Source organism: Pieris brassicae, chromosome 7 (assembly GCF_905147105.1).
Source record: "Pieris brassicae chromosome 7, ilPieBrab1.1, whole genome shotgun sequence".
Classification (NCBI taxonomy): domain Eukaryota; kingdom Metazoa; phylum Arthropoda; class Insecta; order Lepidoptera; family Pieridae; genus Pieris; species Pieris brassicae.
In genome coordinates this window covers 12,652,113-12,675,387 of record NC_059671.1, presented here as the reverse complement: position 1 = coordinate 12,675,387, position 23,275 = coordinate 12,652,113, and the positions used below count along the sequence as shown (strand labels likewise).

Below are 23,275 nucleotides of genomic sequence, written 5' to 3'. Positions count from 1 at the left end.
CTGAGTTTCATCAATGGCTGTCAAGGTAGAATACAAAATATCACCCGTATTACCTCGTTGTCCGTCGTTCCAGCTAAGCGCTTCAGGCAGTTTTTTCTGCTCACCACCACGATGTGAAACCAGCTACCCATTCAAGAAAAGAGCGTACGAATTCTTAATATGCCGGCAACTTGCGAGCCCTCTGGCATTGAGGTTATCCATGACCGGTATCACTTAACATCATTCTGCCCATTTCCTGTTATTCCTGTTACTTAAAAAGAACAGATTCAGAACATTTTATCTAATTGAAATGCATTCAGGTTACCAGAAATCGCCAAATTTGGGGACCCAAACTATTACAAACACTGTGAACAATAAAAAACCTCATTAAGCCTTAATCCGTGCTTCTAAAAATAAACCTTATAAAAATTAAATAAAAAATTTTAATACAGTGTAACGCCTTGAGAATATAAATATCGAACGTATTCAGATGGTAGCTAGTCTGAGCTACATTTTAACTGCATTGGTGAGTACAAGGATAGATTTTGAGATTCAGAATCCAATACATTTTTGACGTCCCGGACTTTTTTAAGAGGCTCAGCTGATGTTAAGTGACACCGCCGCCCATGTTGTTTATGGAAGGGACCTTTTACAAGGAACGAATAACTAGTAATAAATGTATATACAAATGCAAATGTCATTCCGTAAAGGCGGTACATAGAATCTACATACAGACCACAATTTAGTAAATCTCGAATAATACATCTTAAAATTATCGTTAAATTGTTAATAAATTCTAGAACATAAATTTTGGTAATAATTTAAGTGAGAAATGACGCTGAATGTTGAAGAGACGACCTGGGAACCATCAGACGTAGTGGGAGTACCAAAGGTGCAACCATGGAAATACGTAGTGGTGTACGGGCGTGTTGTAACTTTTGGGCTTCTGCAGATTGCTGCAGTTTACGGATTATATCTTGCCGTGACTTGTGCCTATTGGAAAACATTGATTTTTAGTAAGTTTTCTTTAAATATTGGTTTTATCTTCGATAATTTTATAAGGATTTGACTTACCTGAAGAATATTGAAGTAAAAATTCTCCGTATATATAAACTAACTACATAAGCCTGAAGTATCTGCCGAATTACCATTTCCAATGTAACAAATGAAATTAAATATTCCAGATAACATTATTCTACTCATGGCAGCTATAGGAATATCAGCCGGAAATCACCGCCTCTGGTCACACAGAGCATATAAAGCAAAATGGCCTCTTCAGATCATACTTATGATCTTCACATCTATGACATACCAGTTCTCTATTATAAATTGGGTTCGCGACCATCGATTACACCACAAGTAATTATCTAGTAGCATTAACATATTATAGTCTTAGTCTGTAGTTTATCTTTCACCAAGACAATTGCTTTTCTGAGGACTTAGTCAAGATGCCTTAACAGTAGTGTATAATGTAGAAAGTCTAAAACTAAATTTGTATAATTATGACATTTCGTGTCGACAAATTTTCAACTTATAAAATCAAGAATGTTATATGGCAAGGCGCAGCAATTTGGTTCCTTACAGCAAGCTTAAAAATGTCACTGTACCAACAGATAGAGGTTAGTGAGTTAGTGCGAAGTTTGTCTCTGAAACTTTATAGGTGTGTATATCCTATTTTTAGGTCAATAGAATTACACTTACATTAGCTTCATAGGTTAGGCTGAGAAAATAAGAGCAATAAGTTTTTTTTTAATCTAACGTGTAATTATTTTTAAGAGCAAAGAAGGTAAACTTTTGAATTTTGCCAGGCATAGACTAAAATCGTGTACACTTTACAGATATACAGATACCGATGCAGATCCATATAATGCATCACGTGGGTTATTCTTCTCCCACATAGGATGGCTGTTGGTAAGAAAACATCCGGATGTGAAAAAGTATGGCAAGAATATTGATATGATTGACATATATGGTAACCCTGTGCTGCGTTTTCAAAAAAAGTAAGAAGTAATTGTCTTAGATTAAACTTTGACATAAAGTAGTAGTAAAAGAGTAGATTGATTTTTATTTTATAGAATTACCGGTCCTACTACGACATTTGAATTTTTTAATACTGCAGAAAACAATTGAACTTAATAAGTGTTTCCCTATTTACATGCCTATATATATATGTGGAAGCGAAAATCAGAAACGAGTCACAGATCCAGCTTCTTTTCAACAGAATATAAAATATAATCACTAAAAAAAATCTATTTTTAAAATCCTATTGTCATTTTAACTTAAAAAAATATTGTATAGTGCCAATGTTTTTTTACAGATACGCCGTTCCAATTGTAGGCAGCGCGTGCTTTTTATTACCGACATTTATACCAGTTTACTTTTGGAACGAGAACCCTAGTGTTGCATGGCACGTTTGTCTCCTAAGATACGTTATATCACTTAATCAAACTTTTCTCGTCAACAGTTTCTCACATACATTTGGATTTAAACCATACGACAGAGGAATAAAATCAACCAACAACAGTTATTTTTTTTTTTTACTTTTGGTGAAAGTTTCCACAATTATCATCATGTATTTCCTTGTGATTATAGATCAGCTGAATTAGGAAATTCCATATTGAATGTTTCCACGTGGTTTATTGATTTATCTGCGATTATTGGGTTGGCTTATGATTTAAGAACAGCACCACCAAATGTTATAAAAAGCAGGAAGGAACGCACTGGAGATGGAACAGATTTATGGGGATACAATAAGACCCAATAAAATTTAATTATATTATGTGTGAAAATCCCTATATTATGTTATCAACTAGAATACAGTAATGGCTTTCAAAAAAGTAATTGTCAAAGTAAATTTTAGGATAAATGGTAGGTTTGTATGGTATTTTATAAAAAGAGGAAATTGCTATATTACAATTAGACTTTGATAAACAATTAATAATTATTCTAGGTGCTTATATATTAATAGTCATATATGGTTTAGTTTCATCTACAAAATAAATGGATGAAGTGAAATAAATATATGTATTGTTTTTACCCTTATTAAAATTATTAGATAGGTAAAATAATTTAGACTAAGATATTGAAAAATTTTGTAATGGATACAAAACAAGAAAGTATTCTGTGAATGAAATACATGAACAATCTTGTAAATTAAAAGAGTAAAATTATTGGAATAAATAATTTCTTAAAGAAGTTTACGTTACAATTTTTGCATTTAATTTAAACAATTCAGTATTACGACTATTGACAACGCACAGTTTCGAGAAATATATCTACATTTTTTTCTTTTCCTTTCTTGGCCCACACGAGCTTTGCCAAATTTATTTAAATAAAATGGCGTTTTTGCACAAAACAAAAAAGCAGAGCAAAAAGAAGAAAAAAATGGCGTTCGAGATAGGTGCTGGCTAGTGCTGCTATTCCTGAAAATCAAAATACCTTGGTTGTCATGTCATGTTTTATTGTTGTTTTGTCAACTGTCAATGTCGTATACAAAGACCTATATCAGAATGTTTTAGTGAGAACTGAGAAGTCAAAACATTTAGAAAATCGAGATTATCAGAGTGAAGTGCACGCAAATTTTATTTACAAAAAAAATTTCTTTACTTCCGTAATTCTATAAAATTATAATGAAAAAGTGGTGGAACTGGATTTCGGCTTTTGCTTTATTGTGTTTATTGTTCGTGGCTATACCGCTTTTCTACTCAAGAGGTGGGAGTAAAGAAGAATTACGTCCAATGTTTGCAGAATATGTAAAAAAATACAATAAAAGCTATTTTAATAACTCGGCGGAATACGAAACAAGATTTGAACATTTTGTGGTAAGTTTTTCTACTATGAAAAATGTATTTTTAACTTTTAAAGAACTTTTGTCATTTTTATTCACGCTAGTAATTATGTAAATTTTATTGTCGTGTAGGCTATAATTATAATTCCAAGGAGATATTTTATCTTCAATATCAATACAACATTAATGTATATAATATGTATTTTAAAAATGTTACATTCCAGTATGTTTAATTATCTTTATAAATAAGTTTTTATTGATGAGTATGTTGGTTAAAAAATGTCAAAAAGTAATTAGTTAATTGCCTAGCATTCTCTATATTTCTAATCAGGAATTATTTTCCAGACACTGCATTTCTTATTTATAACATTAGAAAATGTAATGAATGAACAAATTTTCTATTTACTATAGTTCATAGTTACATAAATAGGTTTTTGATTATATTATTATTCTGGTTTTCAGGCTTCAGTACAGGAAATAGATGAACTTAATTCAAAATCCAGAGGGCCAGAGCAGTACCGAGCAAAGTATGGCTTAACTCATCTCTCAGATATGTCTAAAATAGAGTTTCAAGAGCTCCATCTAGCAGATGAACAACCTCATAGGAGAAAAGATTCTCATAGATCTAGAAAGCCATTGTTAGCTATGTCAAATCTGGAGGATAAAGATAAATATGAAACAGAAAAAGATAAAAGTGCTCCAATATCATTACATGATAATATCTATATTATTATAAGAAAGGAGAGGACGGCTGCCTCACTTCCTCTTCAAATTGATTGGTAAGTAGTTTTATATGCCTTTTATCACATAAATACATATGGAAATCAATTTAAGAGTTTGGAAATAGAACTTATCATTACTTTTTTTAATATTTATTAGGATATACATATTTTGTAACTTAGAGATTTAATTGAGTATATTGTACATTTTTATAAATTTCATAAAATCTTAAATATGTATGTATATTGTATAGAACCTATGTTCCAATACTGTATGCACATTGATGAACTCTAGTTTGGCGTTTATGGTACTATTTATTGTAAAATATACATGAACTAATAAAACACTCCTTTTTATTTTAATTAAAATGAGTAACAGATGTGTTAAAGGTCAATAATGTTCCAAAGACTGTCTATGTGGTATTAATATGGTATGTCTATGGTTTATATGGCATGTCTCCTTTGTTTTGTATTATTTTTGGATTAAAGTTGCAATGGCTATAGTTATGGGTAGCACATAGCACATAGCACATACACTAACCTAACCTAACCATTCCCAATGAAGGGTCAATCTCTGGCTAAGCACCAATTGTATCCCACATTGATAAATGTGGTGAAGAAGTCACAATTGTTTCTGTCTTATTGAGACCAGTAATTGCAAAACCCTCAAGTCCCCAGTCCCGAGGGGAATAAAAATGGTGAGTGAGTTATTTGGACTAATACCTGCACCTGAGTTTCATCACCGGACGTCAAGGCAGATTACAAAACACCATCGGTCTCACCTTAACGTCCGTCGTTCCACAACCGTGCGTTTCTTAAGACAGTCTCTCCCGCGTACCACCACTATGTGGAACCAGCTGCCCACTGAAGTATTTCAACCAATTCGACATAGGGTCCTTCAAGAAATAAGCGTACTGAGTCTTAAAAGGACATCAACGCACTTGCGAGCCTTCTGGAAATGTAAGTGTCGATGGGCGGCGCTATCACTTAATATCAAAGTCAAAAACCATTTATTCATATAGATAACACAATGTACACTTATGAAAGTCAAAAAAAGAAATATACATTAAATGCTTCTAATTTTACATTTACTGCCAGTTCTCAAATCAAGGGCGTAGGTCATCAGGTGAACCTCCTATTACATAAAAAAACAGACAGATTCAGCTTCTAGCGTAATTTAATATCATTAATAACATTGCAATATTGTATTACACCTGTATACGGCCGTGGCTCTATTGAAACACTCTGATTCCGGAAACGTAATATGTTACCAATACTATGACTGTATATTGCGTATGGAAAACATCAGCACTCTGTAGACTTATTTTAAACTAAACATCGTCAAAATAAAAGTCTTGGTAGGTAATTGATTATATGACAAAACTATTTTACACTTTTGGAAGAAAGAAACTGTAAACCAAGTTTGATCAGCTTCACAAGAAAAAGCAATTACTTTTGTTTACCGACAAGTATAAACAAAACGGCGATAACGACTCAAGCACTAAGAATATTTATATAAATTTTGATGTAACATGAATGGGGAATAAAAGTAATTATAGGCAGTGAAATCTAATACCACGAAGTCACGGAACCAGGAGCGCTATCCTTCTGATTACCTAAAAAGTTCACTTCTATTGGCACACCAACAAAATGAATATTTTGCTCTCAAACATCACACATTTTTGGATTGAAGAAGTCGCATGCAAGGCCGCATATGAACTATAAAAAACCAGTGGCGCTACTAAACTACTATTTATCAAAAAAAAAAGTCCCCAGCCGTGGACCTACGCTGAAGCGACTAGGCCAACACTCGCATATGAATTATGATCTAAGTAAATTTCTTATGTGTAATAACATAGTTTGGTACTATTCATTGAAAGACGTGATATGAGAATCAATAAAGAGCGATTGATAAGTATAGAACGCTTTTATTTTTATTAAAGGTCGGTAACCTTTGTCGACCAATATTGACGCACAATGCGACATTTATTTTTTAGTATACTTGACTGAACTCATTTAGGCTTTAAATTATCTTATTTATAAAATGCATTCAACTCAACATATACATAGGAAAAAGTTCTTTTTTAGTTTAGTTGATTAGGTTATTTTTACTGCTGAACTTGTTTTAACATTACAAGCAAAGCAATACCGCCCAAAGCATCCATGCCCAGACAGTATCTGCGCCATCCGAAAGGACACGGCTCCACTCGGGCGATTCACCCATTCCCGTAGGCATGGGCGAATCGCCTCCACGGTGCGTACTCCCGCCCTAGGCATAGCCAGATCATGGGCCCATCTATTAAAGGTGGCCTCCCTGGCTTGCCTCCTTGCCGGTCCGACCAGTTCAGCCCATCGGCCACCTGCCCTAGTCTCACACTTGAGACGATACAGGTCGCCTAGGGCCAACGCCTCTAACTCCCAGGGGGGAGTCCCCGCCAACAGGCACGCCGCCTCGAACGAGACGGTCCGGTAGCATCGAGCCGCCCGAACCGCCATCACTCGCTGTTGCCTCCTGAGTAGGGTGCGGTTCCTCGCCCTCAGCCTATCATCCCATACAGGGGCCCCATACAATGCCATACTGCGTATGATTCCGCAGTACAGCCTCCGCACACTCTGCTTAGGGCCCCCAATATTCGGCAATAGCCTTGCAAGCGCCCCCGCCGCCCCTACAACCTTCCCCCCGAGAGCTTCAAAGTGGGCCTCGAAGTTCCAGCGGCCATCCAAGACGAGACCAAGGTACTTCATCTTGGACGCCACCGGAACCCCCACTCCTTCCACCATCAAGACCGCCCCAGGAGGTGGACCATTCCTAGGGTCATGGAACAATAGGGCGTCCGTTTTTTCAAGAGACACCCTAAGGCCCAGGGCCCTTATCCGTCTCACAACAAGGGAGGTGCCGACCGTTGTGAGTCGAGCCACCTCCCCATAACTTGCCCCGTTGGCCACTACGAGGATGTCGTCTGCATAGCAGAAGACGCGCAATCCCGGAAGAAGCGCGCCCCTCAACACCCAATCGTAGGCCATGTCCCACAGAAGCGGCCCAAGGACTGAGCCTTGAGGAACCCTACACCGCACAGGGTGGTAGGAGATCGTGCCCTCCATGTTGGAGTACACGATCCATCTTTCCGCAAAATAGTCCCCCACTATTTGGCGCAGATACAGTGGGACTTCGAAAAACTCAAGTGCCTCTCTGACCACACCAAAAAGGAGACTATTGAAGGCAATCGCAATATCTAACGATACTGCCAGATGTCAGAGACTTCCGGAGCCATCTCACCCTCACCTCCGGCCGCTTCCACTACAGTCGCCGCCATACACGGAGGGACAATGTCGGGAGGCAAAGGAAACAGGTCCGCCACCACTCTGTCCAGAAAGGCCGGCTCCAGACTCTCCACAAGAGGCATTCCCGCACCTTTCAGCCTTTTACGAGCTGATCGGTAGGGGCGCCGCCACGGATCATCATCCAGTCCCCGGAGTACCTCCTGATGGGCCCTTTCCTTTGCCTCACAGATAGCGCCCCGGAGAGCCCTCTTGCGATCATTATAGATAGAGCGAAGGCCCTCCGCGACATCGGGACCATCTCTCCTCCTCCTCTGACTCCTGTAGTAGGCCCTTCTGGCCTCGCTACATGCGCCACGGAGATTGCCGATCTCCGACGTCCACTCCGTCGACGTCGACGTCCTTCGGCGGCCTCCATTTGGACAATGACCTAGACACTGCTGAACATGTTTCAACCTTACCTAAAAGGCCGCTTCTTTTCAAGAACAGTTTGTTCGAGATTCGTATGGAAGTGAATGGGCTCTGTTAATAATAGGATTACTATTTTGCCATTTGCGTCATACAACTGGTTACGCTAGTTGTCGCTAATATTTTATGCTTTAATTAATTTTTAAAGTAAAAGATTTCATTTTTAAAACCTATATATGAAATATTCATATTGAGGGTAATGATTAGGATATCTTTATCGAATATGAATCGCTACTTGCCAAGGGCTTGTGTCCAGCACAGACTGTTCAGCGAGCATACTGCTTCTGTAAGCTTTTCTTTCACAAGCTTGGGCTTTCGTTGGTGGGATACTTGACTAAAGGGCAGCTTGAAAAGTAAAGAAGCTTTCCCCGAATGTGGGTTTTAACTCTATCCTGACTATTTATTGCATTAGGCGGTTCAAGTATTACGTAAGCACTATAGGGGATCTTTGATTTTGGTATTTGGTGATTGCGTCATCAGTAATTATTTAATTTTTACACATATTACCCACACATTGTCTATGCTTGAAAACAAAAAAAATATACGTTTATGTACTATTGTTTTTGAGAGCTTTGCTTACGTTCGCTGACAAGAGGAGTAGGGGGGGGGGGGAATAAATTGCAGTAAATCTGCTTACGTAATACTTGAACGGCTACTAATAGCCACGAGGCTTCCATAGCACTATTTTTAATATAAATAATATATATTGGGACGTGTGTTACCTTCAGGTAATTCTTTTAATATCTTTAATAAATCTAATTTCGTTCGTGTGATGAATTAGTATATATTATGTAGAATAGGTTGAGAGCTACGAATGACGTATTTCCTATATATGCATTTATTTGAAATTAAGATGATTTGCATCTTAACGTTTATATGTTTCTCTATTATATAGTCACTTACAAGATCTTGTCCAAAATTTGGAATCCATAGAATATTGCAATACATATACTTGGGAGTAAGGAATTCTCTTTTAAATTCATGTCATCATGATGAAGTCCATACGCGAACTAGGTTGTCATGGAACCAATTCTGGGGATACAAAGATGTACTAAAGGTAGATATACATATATATGTATATATAGAAGAAAGTCTTCAGTTTTATTGCACTACTTGCATATATAAAAAAATATGTATTGTTTTTTTTTTTCATTAGAAATGACAGTTTTTATTAAGTTATGTTTATATTATGGTCAGTAGGTACCCTTTGTCATGGCGGCGTAGGGTACAACAAACCTTTCCATACAGCCTTTCCATTCAATTATCTCGTAAACGTATTTATAAAAGCGAAAATTTCATGTTCTTGAGTTAAAATTTAACCACGATGGTGATGATTCCGTAAATACTAAAGGTTTTCGGAACAGACTTGTAAATATTGTCTTATTAATTATTTCCCTTGTATAAAAACTAATTATTGCCGTGTTGGCCTAGTGGTTTTAGCGTGCGACTCTCAACCCTGAGGTCATAGGTTCGATTCCCGGCTGTAAACCAATGGATTTTCTTTCTATGTGCGCATTTAACATTAGCTCGAACGCTGAAGGAAAACAGGACAAGGCAGGCGGTGTCCTGGCCGAAGATCCAAAAAGTCGACGGCGTGTGTCAGGCACAGAAGGCTGGTCACCTACTTGCCCATTCGATTTCCAAATGATCATGAAACAGATACAGAAATCAGAGGCCCAGACCTAAAAAGGTTGTAGCGCCATTGTTTTTATTTATTTTATAAAATCTAATTAAATAATTATTTTTTTTTTAGTTCGAGTTAATCAGTTAAATGGCTGATGTCATTTTGGAGTAATCTTTAAAAAATATTTGTATACAGGCGGGCAAAGGGTGTCATTGGCGCCGTGAAGAACCAGGGTCTGTGTGGTGCTTGCTGGGCGTTCAGTACCATTGGTGTTATGGAAGCAATGTCTGCTATTTCAACGGGAAAGTTTGAACCTCTTAGCGTGCAGGTAAGAAAAATAATCTCGAATGATATGTAAAATTATATCAATACACGAACCCCAAGAAAACTACTTATTTTTTATATAAAAGGGGGCAAACTAGCCCATGGAGACTGGATGCCAGAGGGCTCGAGGGCTTTTAAAAATTGATAGACACTTACGTGGAATTGGTTTAGAAATACTTCAGTAGGCAGCTGGTTCCACACAGGTGGTGCGTGACAAAAACGCTCAATTGTAGAACGACGGACGTCGAGGTGATTTGGTTAGAATTTCGCATTTTGCCTTTACGTCCGATGATGAAACTGGACTGATAGACTATCCCTGAGTAATAATGCAGTGGTGCTATAACCATGGAGGTTTGCTGCAGATCGCAATTAATTTCTTTGGTCATTTTTATTTTATAGATAACTAGGCGATCAGCCTTCTGGCCTGACGCATGTAGACTTTAGTTTTTATACTGTTTTTTTTATGACGCATACACCTTGGAAGAAAGTGTTAATTGCGCACATAATATAAAAAAAAATCTATAATGGGCTTAATACACTAGACTAACATGTATCTTTTATCTTTCTAGTTATATTTCTATAACCGTTATATTCTTATATATGTGCTAAATGAAGTTGTTATAATATAGGATATAGAATAAAGTGTTTTTTGTTTTTAAAATTGTAATATTTTTAGTAAATTTTATTAACACAAACAGTGTTACAGTGCAAATAAAATACAGTTACATAATATTATGAAATATATGACACGTTGTCATATATTTCATAATGTAACTTTTACTGTAAAAGGTAAAAAAACTGTAAAATGTAAACTGTAAACTTGTAAAATTTGCTATACGTTAGAAGATATATATTTTATGACCTTTTGAATAACTTATCAACGTAATACAAGTCATCGTCATCATTAATACATCATGTATCATCGTTGATATACCGATGAATATATATATTAAATAATAATAATAGTAGCCTTTATTGTATACACAAAAATGTGAAGTACTAAAAACACTAATAATTAATTGGCAAGCCGGTTAATTTCTCTTTTACAGCTTTTGGACATAGGCCTCCTCTAAGACCTTCCACTCTTCTCGGTGTCTAGCTTTACGTAGCCATATAAAGAAAGCTGTTCTACTTATATCATCTTTCCTTAAGACATATAAGTAAGAATTCAATCATATGAATAATATATGTGACATTTCAGCTACCTGATATATCATATCTACATGCCTAGACTGTATATGTTGGACTAGGCTTTAATGCTATAACAATTTTCTTAACCTACATAGTAAACAACATTTAAACAGTTTGGTCCCTGAGGCAGTGTACCGTTAACGCTGCAGCATTTCCTCGCTGTATTGCGATCCTTGTTGCAATACTACGTTGAACGAGGAAAGCAACAGCTCTGGGGTCACTGGAACTATCTACCAGGCGCCAAATGAAATCTGTAATTAGCGCCTGTGCACTTGAACCCCCCGATCCAAGAGTCTACTCAAAAGGGAACAAAATCGAAGTCGGAGGAATGAACGTCTCTTTTTAGTTAGGTATTTTTTACAATGGTTTTCTTTCGGTCGTAGAGTATGAATGTGCCCTCGTCCAAAACGGGATGTGAAAGTAAACATACATAAAGGTTGTATTTGTAAGTGGGTTTATCGAAATAACATAACGGTGATATGGCTAAAAATAACTCTGAAGTGTATTTTTGGAAATACAGTGTAACTGGTTTATAACGAATTTCAAGGGACCGAGCATTCGTTTCTTGACAGTTTCAAAGTTCGTTTAAGACTGATAATACACGATAGGTCACGATGTATAAGTAACTGAGTTTTTTTTTTGAATGGAATCTCGCTGTTGGCCTTAAGGGCCTTTACAGCTCAGCTCGGGCTGTTTTGGCGAGCGTAGCTCGGCCAGAATGGCGTTTTATCCCGCGGCTAGCGTAAGGGCGTCTCCTGTGAGACTCGAACCTCGGCTTGGGCCGTCGCGGGGTGGTCAATCGCCTGAAGGGCAGGACGGAAGCTCACTGGAGTGAGCGAAGTGCGAAGTAAAGGTCCTCGCCTTCCCCGGTGGAGGCGGTTTTTTACCCTAATCTGTGAATTTCTATTTTTATTATTGCATTGCATTTAATTTATTGTTTGCTACAGTAATTGGATCGTCCGGATCCGTTAGTCGGGGCCTCCTACGAGCCCTTTTTGTCGGGAAGAGGTAATAGTTGATGCTATTTCGCACCAGCGGATTGGGATGGTGTTTAGCCTTGTCAAAGTGGCGTGTGGACGCCAACTTCATCCATTGGGCTATGGTAGGGAGCTCCAGGTCGTGGTGGAGATCGACGTTTCTCACATAGAAGGGCGCACCGGTTGCGATTCTCATGAATCGCGACTGAAGCACCTGTAGCCGGTGAATATAGGAAGGGGCACAATGCGCAAAGACTACGCTAGCGTATGTCATGCACGGTCGGATGCAGGCCTTGTACAGGGTCACCTTGTGTCTGAGAGACATATGACTCCTTTTATTTAGGAGGAAATGGAGGCGAGAGAGGACAAAATAGGCCTTCTTGCGAACGGCGGCATGTCGCTATCGAGCGTGACTCTTAGATATTTGCCGGACTTTTGCCATGGGATGGCTTGCCCGTATAGGGTTACCTCTGTCTTGAAGTGAAATTTATCCCTAGCGTTAGCACCGGGGTTGCCCCTGGCAAAGAGAACTGCTACGCTTTTCTCGGGATTTATTTGGAAGCCCCATTTCCGAAACCATTCGCCTAACGACGTGGTAGCCGTCTGGAGTCTGTCCACGATGACACCTCTATCTTTATGAGTGGTATAGAGAGCGGTGTCATCGGCATAGAGGGCTAGCTCCACATTTGGAGCCCTAAGGATGTCGCCGGTATACAGCGTGAACAGAAGGGGCGAGAGGACCGAGCCTTGAGGGACTCTGGCCATGATGGGGCGAGGAGACGATAACGTTCCTTCTACGCGATAGCGCATTGAGCGGTCGGACAAGAAGTCGTGTACGATACGCACGAGTCTTAGTGGCACATTAAGGTGGTAGAGCTTGTAAACCAAGCCGTTGTGCCAGACCTTGTCGAAAGCTTTCGCTATGTCGAAGAAGAGCGCACCCGTGGCTCTCGGTTTCAGGGAGCTATTCATCCCGGAGAGGATGTGCTCCGTGATTCGATGGACTTGATGAACTCACGAGTGGGCCGGCCTGAAGCCAAACTGCTCATCGGGAATGAGCCCCTTATCTAGAGCAAAGTCTAGGAGGCGCTTTTTAAGTACCTTCTCGTAAAGCTTGCTAAGCGTATTGAGAAGGCTGATAGGACGGTAACTGGTGGGATTGTTACGGGGCTTGCCTGGTTTGTGAATACCAATGACAATGGCCTCTTTCCACTGCGCCGGGAAGGTGCAGTTTTCAAGGAGGCAATTGAATATGGCCACTAGTAGGCATATCAGATGGGGCGGGAGGCACCGGAGGACCTTGTTCGAGATGGCGTCGAGACCTGGTGATTTACGAGGCAGTGAACTCTTTATTAGAGTTTTAGAGTTTTGACCTCGGCGATCGACGTAGGAGGGAGCGGCTCGGGAGGGAGGGGCAGTGCTACGATGCGTTCGACCTCGCGGTTCACGTGTTCGACGTGCGCCGGGTCGCTATGATCGAGATACGGGGTGCACTGCTCCACTAGGTTGACGGCTAAGCACTCGGCTTTTTCGTCGTCGTCGAATGCGTCAGGCAGATTTGGACGCTTGAGAGGGGGCATGGACGCCACCGTATCGGTTTTTAAGGAACGCGCGAGAGACCAATAGGCCGTGTGCGAAGGTGACAATTCGCTGGTAAGACGGTCCCAGCGTTCGTTTCTAATTTCCCGCATGCGCTCTTTGACTCGGCGCTGCGAGGCGCGGAGTGCTCTGCGGTTTTCGTCGGTCGGTGCTCTGGCGAAGGCGCGAGTCGCCGCGTTCTTCTCGGTCAATAGACGCCTCGCGTCCGGGGGAAGCTCCCAGCGTTGAGCGAACTCATCTTGGACCTTCCGGGACGACTCGGCGACCTTGGTCTGATTGTGGCTAGTGACCGAGGAGATCGCGTCTAACGCGTGAGCGGACGAGACTAAATTGTCGGGGACATTTGGGAGGGCAGAGGTGTCGGCGGGCTTGAGGGCCTCGTCTAACTTCTGCCAGTCGACAATGGACTTGAACCTCTTCTCTCGAGTGTTAGGAGGGCCGAATTCAAAGTGAACCGGGAAGTGATCCGAGTCTGTGAGAGTGTAACGTCTCTACGCTGCGCGGCTGTAGTGCCACGTTACGTAAAACCGCTACGTCTATGACGTCCGTTGAGAGAAGGCCGTTGTTATGCCACAGCGAGTCGGTTGTATGGGGGCAATGACGTTGAAATTGAGCACGTCTATAAGCCTATTGAGGGCTAACCCATTAGGGTTGTGTTTTGAGCTATTCCAGTCCCCGTGTTTGCTATTGAGATCCCCGACTAATAAGACCGAGGGGCCCATCGCAAACAGGGTTCTGAGATCGTTCTCTAGTATGTCCTTGGCGGGAGGGAGGTACGCCGACGCGATAACAATCGGCTGATGGCCGGTCATGGCTACGCGCAACACAGAGCACTCTATGTTGGTAAGGGAGGGCGGGTCTAACGGCGAGCAGTTTAGCGCTCGTCTATAATAAATGAGCGTACCGCCTTTCGCCGTAGGTCGGTCGTTTCGCACTACGTTGTAATTCGCGAATCTGGGAGCGCGAACGCTGGGCTTGAGGAAAGATTCCTGTACTAGGAAAATATCTATTTGGTGGCGAACGAGGAAATCTCGAACCAAATCTGCCTGCGGCTTGAAACCGTTTGCATTGAAAGTCACTACGGACAGTGATCGAGCCTTGATCCTAGACGTGGTCGTAGCTATTGCGGTGTGGTGGAGTCCGCAAATTGCCGCACGGACTTAAGGAGCAGGACGTGCTCGATTACTAGTTGCTTCTTGTCTTCCGCGTTATTGGCGGATTTGAAAGCCTCGGAGAAGGCGACAAGAGCGTCTATGTCTAACGCGTCTACGATGCTAAACGCAAGATTTAAGGCGTCGCGGACCTTTTCTGATTCCGCGGCGGCCTCCGCCGTGTGGCTGAGGGCTGTAGCTGGAGGGCTCACCTTGCGTGTGGGCCTCTCCGTTATGACGGGGGTCGGCGCCGGCGCCTGGGAAGGCTTCACGGGTGCCGATTTTGTTGGCAGAGGCGGGAAGGCCTCTGACGTGAGCTGGGGAGGGCTCTCCGTAACGGGGGGCTTGGTCCAGGCACTATTTTTAGGAGGTGGGGCCGGCGCATACGTGGGCTTTGCTCCCGCGCCACGACGGACCGCATCGCGCCCAATAACGCCCCGCGTGTTAATGCAATTAACAATAGCAATGGCGATACGGCTGTTTATGACCTCAGGTGTCTTGCTTTCGGCACGTCAAAAGGTTAGTTTTGTAAGCTGAGTTATACAAATTAGACTTAAGTATGTAAATGAAAATTTAAAAATTATATAAAAATATTTCTTCGTAATAGAGAAATGGCGTTATAAAGGATACACTTATTGTTATAAATATTGTTCCGCAAAGTCTTCGAATATACCTTCAATATAAATATATAAATAAAAATGTGTTTATTCATTATAACCATAATGTAAGATTTGGGTAAAAAATAGGTGTCAAGCATCCCAGCTCTTCCATAGCAAACTTAATCGTAAATTCCATAACAATATATATGTCGCAGCCAACCGTTCAATTAACAGCCTAGCCGTTTAATAGGCCGTCTAGCAGGCCGCTAGCCTGAAAGATATTCAGCCGTAGCGTACCAATTTTTAAAAGGCCGGCAACGCACCCGCGAGCCCACCGGCATTGAGAGTGTCAATGGGCAGCGGTATCACCTTACATTAATGAGTCTCCTTCCCTATAATAAATCCCTCCAGTTCTATAATCACCAACCCTGCGTAAGGTGTGTTCATAAGCCACCCTTTTTTGGCCGCTGTGTGTGTGGACTGTCCAACAGCCGGTTTATTAGGCAGCCTATTAAATTTATTGTAGACGTAGTCTGCGCGGATATGAACTGAAATTAGATTTTTGATATCTTTAAAGTTCTCTGAACGTATTTATAATATCCTCAAGGGCATTGAACTTTCCAAAAATACACGTGCGTTGCACCAAAATATCGGGTTGCCTTAAACCTGACTGCCAAAATGCGTACGAGTGATTGTGAATGATAAAGGATGTCCTCATAACATTGATTATAAAACACGCAAAAAAATGGTGTATTTAATTATCTAAAAAAGAGTGGCCGAGAGCTTATTGCCAGTTCTTCTCTTCCGTTCTACGCCCTTGATTTGAGAACTGGCAATAAATGTAAAATTAAAAGCATTTAAAATATATTTCTTTTTTGACGTTCATATTCGTTGTGTTACCTATATGATTTTGTTTTTTTTCTACAAGGCAAATTTTTGTAAGGGTTTCTCTGATGGTTGTTTCATCATGTATGGGGTCGAGTTGTAGCTATTGTAGCGAGTTTCGTGGTCTTTACCTTTATTTATTTATCAAAGCTCGCCAACGCTCGGCACAGTGATACATTGGTACAAGAAACTTACGCAAACATAACATATACGGATCGAAAAAACCACTTAACAATTTAATTATATAAACTAAATCGATTTTAAGTATGAGGGGAGAAAGGGATATTCGTTTATCAGCATGTTCAATCTGGATATTCGTGATTTTTAACGCGTTCTTCCGCGAGGGATAATTGGGCTGATGCAGGGTAAGATCTACTTAAGGGCTTTTTGTGCTGCAGCTCGGAGCCCCCACTGAAAATAATAGGCGACATTAAGAAAACACTTTATAACCGGATTGAAGCTATGTATTATTATTATAAACTTATAATTATTCACATAATTTTATGTTTTTTCCCCGTCGTTTCGCGTGCTTTTCAGCGTGCGTGGTCACCGTGACCACTTTAAAATTATGTAAATAATTATAAGTTTATAATAATATGACAGCATCAATCCGGTTAAAAAGTGTTTTCTTAATGTATAAAAGCTATGTTATATACTAATAGGCGACATTTTTAATTAAAAAAAGATGTCTGTAAAAAATCCAATCATAATGTTGGAATTCCTGAGATCAATCAACTAGTGCGATGCGCGAGAATCGATCGTAACGGAGAATTCCCCGTCGCTTGTTTTCGGGGACTTCCGCATAATAAGCCAGATCCTCACAAATTCACGATCCGCCCATGGGATGATGGGATTAGTTTCCTTATTGGGCTGATCTTTATCTTCTGACTCAAGCGTGTGATTACACATAACTACATTAAGCTACGTTTTTGCTTAATAATTATTGAATATGACATGGTATTAGAGTTTATTGATAGTAATTCTGTATCATAAGCTTAATTTTGCAGTATATATGGTGTAGTTAATTCTAGAAATGGTAAGCAGCTTACGGAGCTTGTGGTCATTCGATGCAAGTTGCACATTTTGTAGGTTTCGCATAGATTATGCGGTTCTTGTTCAAATGTTAGAACATTGAACCGACATAGGAAAAGGCTTATTTATTTCAAACTCAAAATCACTTTATTCATATAGATAACTAAGTACACTTATGCACGTCAACAGATAAAATGTTAAATTGATTGTAAATTTACATTTACTACCAGTTCGTTACCAAGTCAAGGGCAGATCGGGAAAGAAGAATTGGCCAGAAACTCTCCGCCACTCTTTTTAATTGCCAAGTATTCTTTACGCCAGGTAAATCAATCCCAAGGATTAGATATTTAAATAGGTCATTTAAATAAACGTCAAATTTATAAAAAAACTTTTTTGATTAAAATTCATCGTACGTAAATACGTTTAACGAGTAAAACATATACTTAATCGTAGTATATACATGGAGCAGTAATAAGCGAGGGACTCCACGGCCTGACCCACTACAAAATTTCCATTCTTGCAACTGGTTTGTACAAGGTCATGTCAGGCACAAAAGGCCGCCTAACTTGTTCAAATCAGACAAGTTATATTTTCCGAGACCCATTTGAGCGCCTTTTGATATTTTTTTATTATTAATTTTAAGTCGGCGTTTCCTTTGCATAGGAGGTGGCAGAAACATTTGGGACGAAAATGTAATACATAAAGATACCACTTTCTCACATCAGGAAATAAGTCGGAACAAACGGTACCAAGAAGCTCAAACCGCCAAAACAACGAAATTCTTTATAAGCTCTATTATAGACGTCTTAAAAATTATAAGTCACAAAAGACCTAGCATATCTAATAATCTATATATTAAGATAATGTTGCAGATCTTAACGGAACATGAAGCGTTTGCTGAAAAGAACTAGCTTGAAATCAGAGCCTCTGATTTCTGTATGTTTCGTGATCATCTTTTTTTTGTAATACACATAACACATGCCCTCTTATAAAGGAATTACAAATTAATTAAAGAATGTGGGATTGGAATTCAAGTGATCCTTATTTAATTACAAACCCTATTAGCTTAGCTCTTAATTAATTCTTGTAAATTTAATTTAGAACACCTATCCACTCTTATTTAATAGATACAGACAGAGATAGGTATATTTTTAAATTGGTATAATTTGTCCTGATATTTTAAAATAATAATGCCTTATTTTATTTCTTTTATTGTTAATGTTGTAAGTATTTACTTACGTTAGTCCATCGGTCTCTTCCTGCTATTTCTATTAAGACTTCAGCGCAGTTTTTTTTGGTTTGCCCATCAAATGCAACAATGAGATCAAAAGATAACACAATGGAAGGGTCCATTGTGTTGTCTTTAATGTCAACCGAATTAGATAATTAAAATAAATCAATGACTGGGTTTCAGATTTCTGTATCTGTTTATATAATTAGCTAATTAGATGAACGAAATAAATTACGATGTCTACACATAAAACGCTGGCAACGCATTTGACAATGATTTCTTCGTGATGGTTTTTATTCATTCACCTGTAATAATAAATTAATACTGGATAAAACTTTTAAACAATTATGTATTTGTAACCAACAAACATTTCGACATAGATGTGAACCAACATAAAATTAACGATGTATCCTTCTAGGAAATATATATATATATATGCTAACTTTTTTTGACAGTTTCTCGCCGTACGTAAAGCTACATAAGCATACAAAATTATGTAATAAGTAATAATAACTTGCCTTTTTATTTTTAAGAATTTATTTGTCTTTCAGGAAGTAATAGATTGCGCCGGCCTTGGCAATAGCGGGTGCGCAGGTGGCGACATCTGTCTCCTACTGGATTGGCTCACTATGACCAAGTCTGTCGTGGAAACAGATAAAGAATACCCTCTCAAACTCACCAATGGAGCCTGCCTGATGAACAAGAATGCGACCGGTGTTCGTGTGAAGTCATTCACTTGTAATGAGTGAGTAGCCGAGGTTCATTATTGAGCGAAAAATTGTAAATTTTGACTTCTTCATATCGACGTTTATGAAATAAATTCAAGCGTAACACAATGGACGGCCATAGAAATGTATATTTCATTTATCAGTTCTAACATCGTAAGTCTAAAAAACATTTCGTTTAATATAATCGCCAAGATTCTGTAGATGAAAAAACCTTGCTCCTATTACATTACACTAGACGATGTATTGAAGCAATGAATAAAAAGGCCTAAATTAATAATACGTTTAAAAGTTAGATGTATAAGAAATCTTGTTACGAGTTGCGAGTTAGCTTCGGTGGCTGTTGTTGGAGGGATGTTCAAATAATTGAAACTCTTTGTTTGAAGCTGGGTGTCAACTGTCTTTAATTGTTTGAAACAAGGACTTGTAATATAAAATAAGGGTTGCAAAGCTGGACTAACAAAAAACTGTTACTCATTTATGGGTTCTTAAAACTAACTGACACATCTGTTACATATAAATGTAGTCGACCTATTGGACATTATCGGAAACAAGAATGTTATATTATAATTGATTAATGTATGAAACATTTACAATTTATTGGCCACAATTGGAAGATGATTGTTAACAATTAGTTTCCGCTTCTTATTACTTAACTAAAATATGTATGTCGGAGAGATTTCAATGGACATCTTCATTACCAGACTTAGTGGGCGTCATTAAGATTGATTCATTTTAACATTACAAATAACACATTTAGCTTAAATTATAACGAGCAAGCAACTAACTTTTAATCACAATGTACTAAACCCAACTCGGTCCAACGTCTCATCACCACAATGACAATTATAACAAAACAAATCGAATCCAATTAAATAATGATTTTTAAAAGCAATAGAAGGGATACCAATGCTTAACCAAAGTAACAATAATGATCCGTCAATTGACTATCAAAACATTACCAATAATCCGAGTAGTCCCCGACATATATATGTAACTTAACTAGTGTTAGGTTTCATCACTCGCGTAAAAAATGTGCTTTACCCTCTTTTTAACAAAAGTATTCTTCGTAGTCTGTCAAATTGAGCTTACGTTGTGTTAAAAATTAAATCAATTGTGTGAATTGGTATAAGTATTGTTACTTTTAGTTTTACAAGTGCAGAAGACAAGATCCTAGCGTCGATTGCGACTCATGGCCCGGTAGCAGTGGCTGTTAATGCGTTAACCTGGCAGAACTATCTTGGTGGAGTCATACAATATCATTGCAGGTAACTTTGACGTTTGTGACGTTCATAAGTGTACATTGTGTTACCTATATTAATGAATGATTTTTGACTTTGAGTCCTTATAACTTTGTTCGAATTGTTTTTTCTAAGGTATTAGTCATTTTTACAGTTGAATATAGGGACTAATTATTGTCTTTAGTTAATCAAAAATAAAATAATTAATAAATCAGTAGCAATACAAACTTTTTAGTTTTAGGTCTGGGCCTCTGATTTCTGTATATGTTTCATGATCATTTGTCAATCTAATATGCAAGTAGGTAATCAGCCTTCTGTGCCAGACACGCCGTCGACTTTTGGGTCTAAGGCAAACCGGTTTCCTCACGATGTATTCTTTCACTGTTCGAGCGTTTGTTAAATGTGCAACTAGAAAGTCCATTATACACAGCCGAGAATCGAACCTACGACCTCATGGATGAGAGTCGCACGCTGAAGCCAATAGGCCAACACTGCTTAATTAATCACATTAGTATATATTTGTTGCCTTACAATGGCACACAACTATGACCACGCAATTAGCACTTATGATTCCAGCGGAATCCAAACAATTATTGCTAATATATTGCTACCGACTGAAGTATTTCCGTCTTCGACCACCAATTCGACTTAGGGCAAGAAAAGGGCGTACCCATTCTTTAAAGGTCGGCACTTGCGGGCCTTCTGGCAATGTGAGTGTACATAAGCGGCGGTATCACTTAACATCAGATAAATAAATAAAAATTGATGAATCTGTGAATGTAAGGCGCTTATTAGCTGAATTTTCTTTTTAGCGGGACCCCGAAAGATCTGAACCACGCAGTGGAGTTAGTTGGTTACGACCTGACAGCTGATGTGCCATACTACATCGCGAAGAACTCGTGGGGTTCAAGTTTTGGCCTAGATGGCTACATACACTTGGCTATTGGGGCTAATACCTGTGGATTAGCCAATGAGGTAGCGTCTGTCGATGTAACGGTGTAAAATCCAAGCCTTAGTATACTAGCAGTGTACTCAATCGAAATATCGAATTTATTTCGCATCTACCCACATTTTTTGAATCTCGATAGAAATTGTATTTTTTGTTATTCTATAAATAAGATTTCAATGATAGAAACGGAGACTGATTTTTTGTACGTCCATATTATTTTTAGTATCCATGACAATTAAGTCAAGTTTAAGACATAAATCAGTAAACTACTGAAATCGTGCTGTCTATGACTCACGAAATAAAAGAGACAGATATAGATGTAAGAAACGACGTCTTTTTGTATATTTGTTAATTCTTGCCAGTATTTAGGGTAGGTCTTATTTTTTGTCACAAAACTTGTCATACGATCAATGTATTGGAATTTTCTTTATTTGTATTTAGTTTGTAACACTCACTGTTTTTATTTTTTGTTAAAGATGTTTTTTTTGTTGCAACAACCCGCATGTTAGAATATGTTTTTTTATAGAAATTGCGATCATTAATTTATATCATAAAACTTGCATAATATTTTTTAGAAGATTTTAGAAGAAAATCCGTCCTAAATTTCCATGAAAAATATTTTTCGTAGTATGTGGTACTATACTAAAAATAGCTATTTATGGGTATGGGACAGATATCAAAGTAAAAACCGTAAACCGTCAATGTTTCCAACCTAGCAGCAAGAGAGAGATAAGTTTAAAGGTGCTGGGATCGAGTATTAGAAAAAATAATTTGTTCCATACCCACAGTGTTCAGGACTTTTTGTTTTAAAAATATATTTAAGCATTTCCAATTGTGTACATTCCAGTAGTTAAGCTAAAATGTCAATACATACTCAAAAAGTGCCTTAGTTTTGTAATCATTTTTGAATACATGTTTTTTTATTTTTTTAGTTTTATTTAACACCGTATGTTTAAATTTTAACTACAGTAATAAGGAGAAAGCTTAAAATTTTGTTTCTAAAATCTCTAAATTCACTGAATCGATAAAAAATACAACAACTGTACAAATACAATACAATACAATGTATTAATCATGCACAGCTTAATCGCCTTCACGTGTTTAAGCTATCGTGGAATATGCTTGAAAGGTGTATTAATCATCCACAGCTTAATCACCCGCATCATGAGCAGACGTCACATAGATATACCGGCAAACTTCTTGTTTAATACAAGGGAGTGGGGAAAAGTTTGCGCATCGTACACAGCGCGGGACACAAATGTCAACTGATTTACCAATCATGCGACCGACACGTCATTCTCCCGCCGCCACGCACCACCGCACCGCACACCCAAAAATCGCTTCTGCGCAGGCAAGAACATTTGTCAAGTTGTTTGCCGGTATCTGTATATACCCTCACTATTACTTAGTTAATTGTATTTCATTTCTATTGATTTTTTCCTTTTCTAAATGTTTGAATTTTTTTGTTAAATGAAAGAAAGTAATTTTTATTAAAGACCATATGCAGGATATTTT

The 23,275-nt window shown here is 38.7% G+C and overlaps 2 protein-coding genes across 3 annotated transcripts; both read left to right on the top strand.

Moving 5' to 3' along the window:
• Window positions 1-811: 811 nt before the first annotated feature.
• Window positions 812-2,664, top strand: LOC123711759 (acyl-CoA Delta(11) desaturase-like). The gene is made up of 4 exons (XM_045664509.1): window positions 812-995; window positions 1,164-1,338; window positions 1,818-1,979; window positions 2,297-2,664. The coding sequence occupies exons 1-4, from the start codon at window positions 812-814 to the stop codon at window positions 2,583-2,585; spliced, it is 810 nt and encodes a 269-aa protein (XP_045520465.1). The 3' UTR covers window positions 2,586-2,664.
• An 833-nt stretch (window positions 2,665-3,497) lies between these two features.
• LOC123711758 (cathepsin O-like) lies at window positions 3,498-22,685 on the top strand. Of its 2 annotated transcripts, XM_045664506.1 has the most exons (6): window positions 3,498-3,800; window positions 4,229-4,545; window positions 10,052-10,184; window positions 19,397-19,590; window positions 20,719-20,838; window positions 21,624-22,685. In XM_045664506.1, the coding sequence occupies exons 1-6, from the start codon at window positions 3,609-3,611 to the stop codon at window positions 21,811-21,813; spliced, it is 1,146 nt and encodes a 381-aa protein (XP_045520462.1). In that variant the 5' UTR covers window positions 3,498-3,608; the 3' UTR covers window positions 21,814-22,685. The 2 variants fall into 2 exon arrangements, with proteins under 2 accessions (XP_045520462.1, XP_045520464.1); XM_045664508.1 differs by lacking the exons at window positions 3,498-3,800; window positions 4,229-4,545; window positions 10,052-10,184 and adding an exon at window positions 14,959-15,617.
• Window positions 22,686-23,275: the final 590 nt, after the last annotated feature.

Bases quoted from the DNA above. Each gene is read 5' to 3' on its own strand.
- LOC123711758 (XM_045664506.1), top strand. From the start codon at position 3,609: ATGAAAAAGTGGTGGAACTGGATTTCGGCTTTTGCTTTATTGTGTTTA. The intron at 10,185-19,396 runs GTAAGAAAAATA...TTTGTCTTTCAG, and splicing joins TTGAACCTCTTAGCGTGCAG to GAAGTAATAGATTGCGCCGG. The intron at 19,591-20,718 runs GTGAGTAGCCGA...TGTTACTTTTAG, and splicing joins AAGTCATTCACTTGTAATGA to TTTTACAAGTGCAGAAGACA.
- LOC123711759 (XM_045664509.1), top strand. From the start codon at position 812: ATGACGCTGAATGTTGAAGAGACGACCTGGGAACCATCAGACGTAGTG. The intron at 996-1,163 runs GTAAGTTTTCTT...TAAATATTCCAG, and splicing joins TTGGAAAACATTGATTTTTA to ATAACATTATTCTACTCATG. The intron at 1,339-1,817 runs GTAATTATCTAG...TACACTTTACAG, and splicing joins GACCATCGATTACACCACAA to ATATACAGATACCGATGCAG.